Source organism: Buteo buteo, chromosome 20 (assembly GCF_964188355.1).
Source record: "Buteo buteo chromosome 20, bButBut1.hap1.1, whole genome shotgun sequence".
Taxonomy (NCBI): domain Eukaryota; kingdom Metazoa; phylum Chordata; class Aves; order Accipitriformes; family Accipitridae; genus Buteo; species Buteo buteo.
Window position 1 is genome coordinate 16,521,013 of NC_134190.1, and position 14,273 is coordinate 16,535,285.

At 42.4% G+C, this 14,273-nt stretch overlaps 2 protein-coding genes across 5 annotated transcripts in view; one reads left to right on the top strand and one right to left on the bottom strand.

Moving 5' to 3' along the window:
- The window catches only part of RELCH (RAB11 binding and LisH domain, coiled-coil and HEAT repeat containing), an 86,140-nt gene extending 74,651 nt beyond the window's left edge, over nt 1-11,489 (bottom strand). For all 4 annotated transcript variants that reach the window (XR_012653790.1, XR_012653791.1, XM_075052490.1 and 1 more), the window contains exon 1: nt 10,780-11,489. Coding sequence is in view for 2 of the 4 variants with exons in the window: in XM_075052490.1 (XP_074908591.1) it covers nt 10,780-11,287 (508 nt within the window). In the remaining 2 variants the exon portion in view is untranslated. The remainder of the gene's footprint in view (nt 1-10,779) is intronic.
- A 241-nt stretch (nt 11,490-11,730) lies between these two features.
- The window catches only part of PIGN (phosphatidylinositol glycan anchor biosynthesis class N), a 107,491-nt gene continuing 104,948 nt past the window's right edge, over nt 11,731-14,273 (top strand). Inside the window, exon 1 of the mRNA XM_075052265.1 lies at nt 11,731-11,774. The gene's annotated coding sequence lies outside the window, so the exon portion shown is untranslated. The remainder of the gene's footprint in view (nt 11,775-14,273) is intronic.

A 14,273-nucleotide genomic window follows, 5' to 3' on the forward strand; every position in this document is an offset into this window, starting at 1 on the left:
TGCAGTGCAAAGCGAATCCTTCCTATCAAGATCAGAGCAGCTTTCCACTGGATATTCCATATACTTGGACAAAATCTTTCCCGGTTTATGCCAGGCTTTACACGAGTTACATGTAGGAAGAAACAGCTGTAGGCAGACAGATCACACATATCATAGGGGGATACAACCTTTTTGGAGATAATAAAAGTCCAAAGTCCATTAGACTGGATAATAACTTACGCCTATCGTGCTATTACAGAACCATCATCCATACTCTTCAGGAATCCACCCTCACACATCACTATTTGGAGAATAAAGAAAAAACAGTACTTTGCATTAAAACAAGAAAACAAAAAACCCTCTTTGAAGACATTATACCTGATAGTTCAATATAGTTTTACTTGTCATTTACTGGAGCCTTACCAAACAGGAACACGCAACGTATCACAGGCTTGGAAAAAACTGTTACGGAACATTGTTCATGCTACTGGATACAACAAAAGATTTATATAGAGATTTCTGAATATTTATCCAAGAAGAGCTGCAGAAGCACAGACTATTTTTTTATTTTACTTTTTTTCTTTTTTACTTTAGAGAAAGTTAAAATGTTTTAACATTGGTGTTGGAAGTATCACACAACCAACTTGGATCCACCAGAAGTAATTTTACTGGATAAAAAACCACTTCCTTCACTAAACTAAATTTTCACTACATAGGATTTCACTTGGGAGAAACCTTAACAAGATCCCTCAGTTCAGTCCTGGGTACAACTCTACTTACAAACCATCTCAGGTTAATGCCTTCTAGCTTCTCCTGAATAAAAACAGACACTGAAAGTTACACAAGCGAATGACTGAGGCCATCAAAAATTATTCCTTAGCATCACCATCCTGATGGCTATTACTAGAAAAGAAAAAAACCCAGTAGGACTCCAGGATGCAATTCTCTGCAGCAATAGAAATAAGCTGTATTTTGTTCTTGAACTGAAAATCAAATATTTGTTTTGTAGAACAAAATTATTAAAATAGGGAATTGCCAAGGTTCAATTTTCTTATGAATTAAAAAAGAAAATGATAATTCAACCAACAGACATGCTACATCTTAATATATGGCAGTAAATTAGACTCCAAATGTTATGAACAACTATACAATGAAAGTAGTTGGGGATTATACACATACAACCTTCTTGCACAGAGGAACCTCCGATGGAAAATTTTTCATCCAAAATAAAATTATGTCATAAGGAGATTAAAGCTGAAACTTTAAGGGGTCTGCAAATCAAAGGCTGGAAAAAAAAACTTCATATACATCTGGAAAGGACAACAGTACAACACATTTTATAGAGTACAGCTTATCTTTACATTTAGGACATCCAACCTAATTTTTAAGTTCAAAGAGATACAGGCAAACCAGCAAGTACTCTGATAACAGATCCTGATGGCGAAGTTTCCTTAGAAACTACACAGGTCTGCCACTTTTTTCTCTGTGCTACAGGTACAATAAAAGAACTGCTGAAGTTCAGTCCTAAGGAAATGCGAGTGCATAAATATATATTTTAGATCTGTTTCTGTTGGTGGTAAAGTAGTCAGCAAACTAGGTATTTCACCTGCCTTAAATATTCAAGACCTAGAGTAAACTAGCCCTTATGGCCACGCAACAGACGGCCTGCTCTCTTCTAGAGATACTGGTCTGGAAAAGCATGCCCTTGAATAACTTGCATTTTCAGCTGTCCTGCACAGTATCACACGCACAGAACAGCAGAAGCCAAGGAAACTGGGGACAGAGACTATCTGGGAGAAAGAATAAACTTCCTCTTATACTTACCTGCACATGCTTAAGCACTATATTAGTACTGAACTGCACATATGTGTATGTGAATAAACCAACTGGAAAGAGGGACAGCATTCACAGATGTGGAATAACATAAAAACCTGAACGGCTTTAATGGAGTCCCTTCTACATTAAATGAAAGAATCGGACATCATTAACACTTTAACAAGTGATCATCAATTCACAGTTTGTATTTGTGGCTGCATTATGTAGCAACCAAAATAGATATGTTGTGCAATACATATGAATAAACTAATTAAACTATTTAATTCCCTATAAATTATACTGCAAATTTCTTTAAGCCTTATCAAATTTCACAAGACAACTCTGAAGCAATATTACCTTGAGAAGCCTTAAATGGCTGCTGCATTTAAAACTTCTGATATGTTTCAACTTGTTCCAAGCTTACCAATGCTGGATCAGCCAGCAAAGCAAACTCGATCCATGGCAGCAGATAACTGATCTACCATAAAACCCTTATGGTAGAAACAGACTTATATATAAATTTTTTAAACCAATTTGAACTTTAAGAGTAAATTTTGCCGGATCAACACATTCCACATTGCTATGGTAACTCTGAGAGGGAACTAAGAGCCTTTAAGTAATTAATTGCATCAGGCACTAAACCGTAAGTACCTAACCTATCAACCTTGTTTTGCAACTACAAGTGCCTCTTTTGCTCTCTCCCAGATGTTCTAACTCAATCAGACCTGCTGAATTTTCAAAGTTGGTATGTTCTGAAAAGAACTCCTCAGACCATCACCAAATGAAAAGGAAACTAAGTTAAGTAAAGCTACTAGAATAAAATTAACTTTCAAGCTGTCAGAGCAATCCACTTACAAATTACTTAAAACAGTCATTCAAGATGGTAAGATAATACTAGTCCCTGATGGGCAATCCGAACCAGATTGGAAACAGATGATCAATACATTTATGTATTTCATATTACTAACAAGCTACGAACAAGCTATAGAAAGTACATAAGGGTAAAAACCCTAAAGCTACTTGGAGAAAACTAACCTATGCTTGTTGGCCAAGAACAGCAGAAAAGAAAAAAAACAATCACCAGATACACGAAACAAATACTTTGCACGCACATTGCAGTAAAAAGATGTAAGCCTCGCTCCCATGACAGGCACACAGTAGAAGCTCATGAGAAAGATGAAATTACAAGTAGAAAACAGATAGATCTTGCACCCTAGCACACAAATAACACACACTCACTGAATGGGGTTAAGATACAGATGCACCCGAGCTGATCTCATGGACAGCCGTACCAGCAGCATACTGCTTTTATGGGGAGCTTATTGCATAGACAGTCTCAGGCAGCATCCAAACTAGTAGAGTCTGAAGGAATTAAGCCAGCCCTGCACAAAGCCATTTGAATCTTGCTGCAGTGAACACTGAAGTCCAGGAGCATATGACCTTGGGAAAAGCATCAAACCCAGCCTGGCACCCTACATATGTGCTGCAGTGTGCTTGAGCTACCAGATCTTCCCAAAACAAAAAAGCTAAGGGAGAAACACGGCATGGAGGTACTTCTTCCAGCCCAAGACCCTAGCTGGCTTCAGCAGAAGTCAGAAAGCATCAACAGCACCAAATTAACTCCATATGCTCGATGTTGCAGCACTGCATTTCCCAAAGTATATCAATTAACTTGCATTACAAGGATTTTTCCATTCTCTGCAGTAACCCAGCTTTTTGCTATACTCTCTGACATCAAGCAAAATTATATCAATATAGTCCTTAAATGGCTGTCTTTGCTGAGGAACTACTTAAAGTGTATAGATAATAACCCATCTTGATTCTCAAGCATTGTATCGTCTCAGTTTTCTTCATATTTCAATTCTAGTATGTTTCCCTTTCCCTGATTTCCACATTTATCTCAGGACAGCAATAAATTTTCCAGTTAAGTTTTAACAACATGTTAAATCCTATGCAGAATTTAAAAAATATATTAAATAAAATAATTAAAAACTCACAACTAGAGACCGAAGCATCTCTCCTATGAGGAGAGGTTGAGAGAGCTGGGGCTGTTCAGCCTGGAGAAGAGAAGACTCAAGGGGGATCTCACGAATGTGTATAAATACCTGAAGGCAGGGTGCAAAGAGGACAGAGCCAGGCTTTTCTCAGTGGTGCCCAGGGACTGGCCCAAAGGCAATGGGCATAAACTGAAACGCAGGAGGTTCCCTCTGAACATCAGGAAACACTTTTTCTACTGTGAGGGTGACCGAGCACTGGCACAGGTTGCACAAAGAGGTTGTGGAGTCTCTGTCCATGGAGATATTCAAAAGCCATCCGGACATGGTCCTGAGCAACTGGCCATAAGTTGCGCTGCTTTAGCAGAGGGACCGGACCAGACAGCCTCCAGAGGTCCCTTCCCACCTCAACCATGCTGTGATTCTGTGATTATTTTTGTCATGAGTTCTCTTACTCAAATGACAAAACAGCTGATAGCTCTCTCTCCCCTCCACCATCAAACCGAGATGAAAAAGTACTTGTTATATAAATAAGAAATTCTTATTCTGTGAGTTTTTACATAACAGTATTTCCTTCAATTCAACAGCAAAGTAATCAGTTGCATCACCATCATGCGGCCTTATATTGCAGGAAGGGAGGAAGTAAATTGCCTCTCCCCTATGGTGCACTGGGGGAAAGACTTCAGTATTTCTCAAAGGCTTTTTCAGCTTGGTCTGTCTTTAAAAAAAAAAAATCTTCACACAATTTTTTTACCTTTTTGTCCAACAAACTCAATATACTTTGTGCCACATCTCACACATGTGCATCATAAATAAAAATACAAGGCCTACAACCTTTACTGAATCACTCTGGTTTAGCCTATGCTAGAGGAGAATTCAACTCGGTTTCTCAAACCTGCATCTTCACAATACACTAGAAAATGAAATAGGAGTAATACATTGCAGATAAAGAGTTATAACTTCAAACACACAAGAGCATAAGGTTTTATGACTTATCTTTATATACTGATAGGAAGGAGACTTCTGATGCTATACTTTAAATAGTTCCATATATATAAATTACCTAACTCAGAATTTGTAACAAATCTTAGTTTAGTTTGAAAGTATAAGAATTTCCTGAAAAATATTATTTTCCCATATTTTTGGTAATTCTGAGTTTATAGAACATAGAAGTCCAGTATTTACAAATTTTAAATTAACAGAGATGATGGACTTCACGCAGATCAGCTTCCAACATAACTGATATCAATACCTACTTGATCATGACTTGCTTGCAAATATTAGACAAATCTTTTTGTATCAGGTAATGAATCTCGTATAAAATTTCCAGCAAGCACTCCCTCATCTGAACAGAATTTACGAAGTCACATCTTCAGTCAAGAAAAAGATAACTCTCAGAGGAAGAAAAGCTACAGGAAACTCAATATACAGAATTGAAATTATGTACAGGGGATCTTAAAGAAGCTTCCAGTGGCTGGTTCTGAAATGCAAAGCTCTAGCTAATCTTACTGCTGTTTCTTTCCTTCTCTCCCCCCACTTCCAAAAATCTCTCCTTGCCCTAACAGCAAAACTGCCAGAAGAAAACATGTGCTGCTTCAGCACAAAGTCTGCTCACTTTGCTGGAGCTTTCAACCAAGGCATGGTTAAACTTGCACATAACTAAACAAGGTACAGTGCCTTTATACAGAGGTTCACTTCTGTCTTCCCCAACATAGAAAAGTAACAGTAATTCTGGCACAGGAACAGAACAAAGTCAGGACTAAAGCAGCTAAATTCCCCTTAGCATATCTGTAAACATCCTAAGAGAACAAGAACACACAAGTAAGTTACTACAATGTAAACTATAACAGGAACATATGGGATACACTCGCTACAGTGATAACTTGGTATTTGCCTGCCTAGTACTAGTGGCTAGTCTGTCCTTCTTTGCCCATCAATGTCATGCTTATCTCATGCTACCTTATCTTGTTATTTCTTTGGGTAGTTATACCCTTATGTGGACTAACCTGTCTTAACTATCTACCATTGCATCCCAAATCACCCCAACACAGATGTCAGCCAAAACTTAAATTATCCACTCATCCATCAGAAACAGCTTCCAGCAGACCTGGTTTCACCCCTCTGACAACTCCCAACAGTTGCCAAAGTCTTAAACTATGAAGGTCTTAAGCTATGAAGTGCATCTCACTGAAAACTTTTCAGAAATACCAGTGTCAGTAAAAAGAAGGGGGGTTTAAAGCAGTTGCAATGGGAGAAAGTTCACCTGGCTTCTCTATCAGTAAAACCAACATCAGAGCACTATGAAAGCTCTCAGGTTTCATCCAGGCATTACTATCTTCTGGCAGGTCTGCAGGGAACTCGGCTTCCCTTTACTTCTGCATTACATACAAACTTCTTACTCCTTCAACTGTTTTCTGTACTTCTTTTAAAGGGACAACATTCAGTCTCTTCCATCTGCTGATGCCAGCAGCTTTGATTACCTATTTATCTGCACCCTTCCATCCTGTCCTTACTAAGAGGAGCACCTTTCCCAAATCAGGTAGTAAAACCACTGCCTCACCCACAAGTCATCATTCCACCTCACAGCATCTGGAGAGGTAGCCAACAAGACTACATATTTTGCTTACTTTCATAAGGTAACAAACAAACTACTTGAGCTGACAAAACCAAAACACCTAACAAAGAACTAGTCATGAGAACAACTGAAGTTATTTGTCTTCTTCCCAGCTTCCTATCTAATTTAGACTGCCTTTTAAGCCGAGATATAATAAACTGTTTTGAGGTAGCCCTGTTCTGCTATGTATTCATACAAAACAAAAATCTGGTGAAACACTGATCGTGACAAGGGCCTGCACAGTCACAATGTCTGTAACTTGGGATTGAGAGCTGTTACCGAGACACCCCTTTCTCACAGAAGCATAATCAATACACTCTTCCCACATGGCTTTTTCCAGTAGGATGCATCTGAATTTCAAAGGCTATAAGCAAAACAGAGAGATACTGCACAATATCTGAAACAAACAAACAATAAAAAGAATCGCAAATCGTAAACAAAGCCAGGACCTTACTATGAAGCAGCAGCAATACTTTGTACTTTTGTACTCACAGATTAGCTTAATATAATTGGAATCAAGTCCCCAGAAAGTTATAAACAGCTTCACTTTGGAAATAACTAGAAACAAATCATCTCCTGAAAAACATAAATATAACATATATGCTCAAACCCCTTCTTTATGATTTTCATTAAAGCTATATCAAATTTTTGAGAATGTTGAGCTTTTGTAGCCATAAAGGAAAAATAAATGGCAGATTTTAAGACTAAAGCTAGTTCTAACAGTGTAAGCTACATTCCTTTCAGGAAAGAGCATTTGCCAAGCACAGCAATCGAAGGGCATCATATCAATCACATTAAAAAAACAAAAAAGTTTCTTCACCCACTATGCTCAAGCCAAATTATGGTCATATGTATATATGGGAAAACATTTGAGGTTTGGGAACAGGGATGAGACATCTGAGCCACAGTTTTATTTCTAAGTTTCAAGTATCTCAATTTGTACTGTACTTTCTTATGCAAGGATGATAGGGAAGGGAACACAAATTTAAATTTAATATGTAGGTGCTAACCAAAGCCTTGTAAAAGAACTGGAATACTGTATGGAGGGACTTCCAAATCATACCACTCACATGAGTAGCATTAGAAAAGTGGTATCAAAATGGTCTAGCAGATGTGGAGCTACTGCTACTGAAACCAAGGGAAGAAGCTGTCATAGAAGTTTGGGAAGATCTAGCAGAGATACAGGACAGGAAGGATAACTGTACACAAGTGCTGTGCATCTAAAGGAACAGTGCTGACTCCTTCACAAAGTGAATTTGCTTCAAACTAGAAGAGCAAAGTTGCTAGACACAATATACATTTCCATATTTTTCATTACAATATACCTTAATCTCTGTTTGCAGCTGTGACATTACTGCTACTGGAAAACGTAAGGGTATTTTTGCAAAAAACCTAAGAAATCCTAGTCATCTGACTATCATTTGCTTTTGTAACCAAGTGCTCTGAAGCATGGTTCAAAGACAAAACAGCTTCTAAGTCACTAGCTGACCACATGATGCTAGTTGTTTAAATCCTATGATACTTCATTAAAATCTCTTCATAGCAGTCTATAAAGAGAAAGATCCGAAAAAAACCAAAATGAATTCCACCATGCACTCATGGTTTAGCTTGCCTAAAAGGATTCTGAGAAGTGCCAATGAACACTTGCACTGAAGTTCTCCCATTCTGTATAGGAACGCACAGTATGAAAGCCTTCCATTGCTTGGTGGAAATCCTCAGGCAGCATTCCAAACATACTTCACATTCAATAAGAACTGCCAGTCAGGCTTTTTCTGCATCCACTCAAATTATCAAAAACCTCGGTATAAAACCATAGAAATTCATCTAACTTGGGGGCAGGGAGGAGCAGGTGCAATGCCAGTGCTGAGAAGAAATTCTGACTTTAGGTATCAACAGAAATAAAGAATTATTTTTTTTAATCTGACCACATTAAGAATTTTTTTTCACTGAAGCATAAAATTTAAGTGACCTTGAAATGCCAATCATGCCAAACTCTGCTACTTCCTACATCAATAGTTTCCATGAAGAAAACTATTGGTTTATTTTCAAATACCTTTTGGCACGTTAAAGAGAGAGAAGGTACCTGCACTACTCTCACATACATTGTCTGCAAGTCTCCATGTGTGGATCCACGAATGCGGGCACAACAGAAGGGACCTCTCAACAAAACTGAACTTTTTTACTAACTTAATAAACTATCGAAACTTACTGCTGGATCTGACCTATGGCTTAGACCTCTACCTAAATCCAATAATACCAGATGCTTAAGAGGAAAGTGAAAAGAACTCTTGCAAAGACCATATATTTTTCAGCCCATCAGAGCCTTCTGCAATCTAATTTTTAAAATTTGGAAACTGGCATGAATTCAGAGGCATGAGACTATCAGCTCTTGTTGACATTAATCAGAATTCAGCTGAACAGCACTGTCACAATTGCTAGCTCAATGCTAGACCCCAGACTGCAAGAAAGTCTGATGACAAGAAGTTCAAAAATCTACTTGAGCTATACAAAAATACTTTTTTTTTAATTGTTGTGGATCTGTCACCTTTCAATGTCACTCATATTAACTGGTTTTTGAATCACTGTTGAGACCAAAAAATCCTTTGAAAAGCACTCTAACCTGGTGTAGATATCAGATTTCAAAACACACTTAACCTTTAACCTAAGGTCTAGCGTGATGCTTATTTTTAGCACACCTCAGTATTATTAAAGTGCTCCAAAATAAGTTCTAGTCCCCCCTCCTCTCTCTCCCTTGCCTCCTCCCTCCTTTTTTTAATTGTGATGTCCCATTGCCATCTATCATTCAGCAGGTCAGCATAATAATCATTAAGATGTTCTCACATAAGTGTACATTGGCCTAGGACTGCAAGAGGTCATTTTTTGTGTGCATAACACCACACTTAACACAGGCTGCTGTTTTTCTAGTTCTACTGGAGTATGTACATTATCAATAGCTGGAAACAACATATGTTAACAAAGAAAAGAGAATGTTTAATCAATCAGATGAATTGACTGGAATCCCCAAGGAAGCTGCTTTTAATGAAACAGAAATTTATATCGGTTCGAAGCCTTGAAGCATGAGTTTTTCCAACATTCACCAATCTTATAATGAAGAAGCCCACACTGAAGCTCTCAGCTGGACAAAGCCAAGTACGAAATTCTAAGTATTCATAAACAAGACAACCGGAACACAAACAACACAGCATGCATAAAAAAAAGATATTGAAAAGCAATAACAAGTTGAAAGTTTAGATGTCTCCTATTATCCCAGACACCTATATACTATCAGTTATTTCCAAATTTTAAGTCTAACTGAATTCTTTGCAACATTAGAAACTTTTTTTTAAACCAAACAAAAATATGGGACTATTTACAAAATGCCTTTAGGTGTCTCAGAATACACATACACATAAATAAGTCTTTCAGCTGTCTGCTAACCACAACTCCTTTCATTTCAGTACCTTCCCATGAGTTCATTAAGTCCTCAAAAATCAGGTGGCTGGGCAGCTTCTCTCTCTCAAAGCCACTTCCACAAGCTACCTCTTTTTTAGAGCTCCACATTTCTTGACAGTAACATTGATAAGACACACAAGTAATTTTATTCTAAGCCATCTGCTCTACCATTAAAACTGAAAAGCTTTTGAGGCCAGGTACGTGATGATTTTCCATCCAAATATCTGCACCACTTTTCCTCCCAAAAGCTGTACCAACCCAGCTCCAAATCCCAAAATGGTCAGTCAAAGACTGCAGGCGCTTGGTAAACAGGACAGCCTTAATTGCAGGAAACATTGTATTAGTTGTGCCTGACCTGTGAAACTCAGACTTATCCTTGGATGACTTAGCCATTCCAATGCATCAGCAGAAATAACACCATGGCTCCTAACGCCCCGGTTTTGACAGTTTTTAGACTTTTAAGTGTAGCAGCCGTGGCTTAACTCCCAACTCTCTCTGCTAGCAGCATACGACTTATCTCTTGACAGCAGGCGCTGAAGAAGGCACAAGAAACCCCGAGACAGCTAAAAACTAAGGCTGACATTCCCATCCGTCACATTTCTTCCACGTTTGGCACACGCGTGACCTTCACAGGAAGACCGAGGCTCGACAAGGTACGCGAGCGGGACGGGGGTAACATCGATCCTGGCGCCCCATCTTCTCAGCCCCCGGCCCCCCCGCTTCTACAGCCTCCCCCCGTCCCGCACGCAGGTACCAGAAAACAAGCAGCGATGCAAAACCCACCTTCCTTCCCCCCCAACCCCCCGCCCGCCCTTCTTCCCCACCGCCACGGGCCGCCGCACCGTGAGGCACCCCCGCCCGGCGCCCAGCGGCGGCTGCCCCCGCTCCCCGGAGCCCCCTCCTGCCCCCCCAAGAGCCACTTACTGAGCTGGCCGGAGCCGGGCTCCCTGCCGCCTGCTCCCCCGAGCACGCTGCCGCCCAGGCCGCCCAGGGCCCCGCCGGCGGGCGGCGTGCCGCTCTGCCGCTCGAAGTTGCCCGGGTTGGAGAAGAAATCGCGGAGCCGGGGCAGCTCCCGGCCGCTCTCCAGCAGCTCCGTGTGCAGCTCCAGCGCCGTCAGCAAGAACTGGTCCCGCAGAAGCTGCGCCGCTATCGCGTCCATCGACACCCGCGGCGGTTCCCCCGCGCCGGGGCCCGCGCCGGCCCCGCCGCCCGCCCCCGCACCGCCGCCGGCATCGCCCGGCGCCGCCGCACGCAAACCCGGCAGCTCCTCGGGGCTCCCCGCGGCCGCCGCCGCCTCCTGCTGCGGGTACGGCCCGCCCGGCTCGTTACTGCTGCTGCTGCCGCCGCCGCCGGGCCTGGACTCCTCGGGCTCGTCCTCCTCGGAGTCGCTGAGGAAGGGGTTCACGCTGCTGCCCCCGCCCGCCGCCGCCATCTTACAGCCCGACACGGCGCGACGGCCGCCAAGGCGCTACCTCGGCAAAGCCTGCGCGGAACCGCCGCCGCCGCAAGCCCCTCCTGGCGGGGCCGGGGCCGCTGCCAGCCCCCCCTTCGCTGCTGCGGGCGCCGCCGCCGGCGGCAACAGCGGCTGCCTCCCGCCGCCGCCGCCACTGCCTCCTCAGCCGCCTCCCACCGGCCCCGCTACCGCTTCCGGATCGCGGCTCTCGCGAGAGCTCCGCCGGCCAACGGCGCCCCAACGCCCGGACCCTTCCCCCGCCGAGGCCGCGCGCCCGCCCCCTCCGCGCGGGAAACGGGAGGCAGCTCCGGGCGGGGCCTGAACGAGCGGGAGGGGCCCCTTTGCCCGGGGGCGGGGCTTTACGGGCCACGACTGGACAGGGGGGCGGGGCCGGGCAGCGGGAGCGACCAGGCGGAAGCGGCCAGGCGGAAGCGGAAGTTGCTGGGGCTGGCGGGCGGAGAGAGGAGTGAGTCGTGGCGCGTGCGCACTGAGTGCTTCCCGGGGGGGAAAAAGGGAAGGGGAAGGGGAAGGCTGCAGCCGGGTCGGTTGCCCGGGTCCCGGTCCCTGTTTGAGGGAGTGGGCATAGGGCTGCCCTGCCCGGTCTCCGGCGAGCTCTGGCCGGTCTGGGGTCTAAGGGCGTTGCTGGGCGCGGTGCGGGGCTCGGTTTCAGGGGCCGGGCTGGGGCCCGGGCCCCAAGGCACCCCTCGACCGACCCGGTGCCCCGGTTGTGTTGGGTGGGCCAGTGTGGGGCCCCCGGTCCGGGCGGGTGCTTGGGCGGCCTGAGCCATTCTCCGGCATCAGGTGTGCCTGCTAGGCCTTGAACTGGGGAGGGTGCAGGCAGGGGTGGTAGTAAGTTGTGTGTCTGGAAGGACGGCGCAGTCAGTTTTAAAAAGATGATGCGAAGCTGTTACCTTGTCTCTTACCTGGCAAGAAATTCGAGTTGAACCTGGAGATTAGCAACAGGTGGCGTTTGCTACCGAAGGAAGTTCAGCTCACTAGAAATGATGCACAACAGGGTCAGCGTTGGTTTGTGTTCTGTTCCTTTGACAATAATCTCCCATTCCCACTAATAGGAGCTCTGTTTGCGTACAGCTGATTCATTAGGAGTTACTTGCTTAACTGAGAGCAAAACCGCGGCTGTAATCTTGGTAATAAAATAGTGGCAACGTTTTGCAGTGATACCAAGATCTAGAAGCAATGTCCAGTACTGTGACCGCAAACTGTTCCATTCATATCATGATAGCATGCTATAAAAGATCGGTGCTTTCCTTGTGTTTTTAATTTGCATAAAAATTTGTGAATAGTGTAATCAATTTCACATTCTTTACTGTAATAAACGTTGAATTTTTTGCACTAACTTACTGTTTTATGTTGTCGATATACAAAACGAGAGTAAGTAGTGGAGTGTGACCTGGTTGTAGCATAAAGTAAAATGGTGGTATATCGAAAATGCTTTAAAATTCGACTCAGACCACAATAAAATAAGAATATTTCACTGTTGGTGCTCCAGTGGAATTAGTAACCCTTAGAGAAATCTTGTGCTTTTCCTTTTCTTTCTGGAGAGTTAAAGCATGTTAAGTATAAACGTGATAACAGTTGATATGCTATTGTGCCACTTCCCTTAAAATGGAGGGAAAAACTTACTGATGTCCTGTAGCAGCCTCTAGTGGCGATCGGCAATGTTTACATGTGCCTTGAAGTTGTTCAGCTGTAGTTCAAACACTAAATTCTATATTTCTTTTAAGAGACTGATTTCTGCCGACTTCTGTGTGCGGTTGCAGGAAGGACTAACTTTTTTCCCTCTTCCTCACCTAAAATAATGTAAAAGTATTCCTCTATTTGTTTGGGTTTATGAAACTAACTTAAATATTTCCAGATGTCACTCAGTTGCTCCAAAATAATTTATGGTTAGCTGGGCTAAAGTTAATACAGCTGAAATGTGTATTCCAGAGCTGAAGAATGTAGGTAGAAAAGTTTGTTTGTAACAATATGCTTCAAAACAGTTTCTTATGTGGTATACCAAAGGGATATTGTTTTGAGAGACCTGAGAAGAAAACCTGGTAAGGAAAGTGTAGCGCTTTGGAGGATGTGTGAGGCGGAAAAAGATGTGTAAGTTCTGGAAACAAAGCATTATATAGGTTTACTTGAGACAGATAGCTACAAATTATTTTTGTCTTCATTTATTTGCTAGTCATTCTGAGAAAGGCAGATTGTTCAGCAAGCTGTGTTGTTTCTTACTGGAATTAATGTTTCCTTCTAACTTTTGAAGGACTCGAGTTCTATATCTGAAGAACAACATACCTAAATACATCTCAGCTTGATTTCTAAAAATGACCTGACAAGCTAAGTATCCAAAATACAAGAGGCTTGTAGAAAAAAAAAAAAAAAATCTTCAGAGTTTTTTGGAGGTAGTGTTGTATGAATAATTTCTTCCATCTATGCCTGTTTTTTCATGAACTTTTAAACTTGCAGTTCTTGAGATGGAAAATAAGTAGGGGAAAAAAAAAATCAGTCTTTGCTTTTACTCTGTTGATTTTGGTAGAAGTGTTAAATCTTGAGCTAATGCTTCAAAGTTTAATGAACTTAAACATATGACCAGTTTCAGGTTCCGTCTATGCTGTTTGGTGGGGTCGTGTGTGTGTAAAGTATGGTTACTTTCCGTGCTACTCTAGTACAGTGTGAACTGCTCTCACAGTGAGTGAATGCACAGTTTAAGTCAAGCTATAAGGGGTTTTCTGTTTCAGCTTCTACAGACAGGGTTGATTTCATTTAAAAAAAAAAATGTGCCGAATACTTGGAATGTATGAATTAACATGTCCTAGTGAGTCCTACAGTGAAGTAGGGTAGCTTTTTTCGTCTGATTGGATTCCCAATCAAGACAGCGAACAAAGTAATGGAGGCAAATCTGAAGCAAATCTGATTTCTACTTTAATATAATGCAGATCTGTGAGTTCTGCCAACTCTT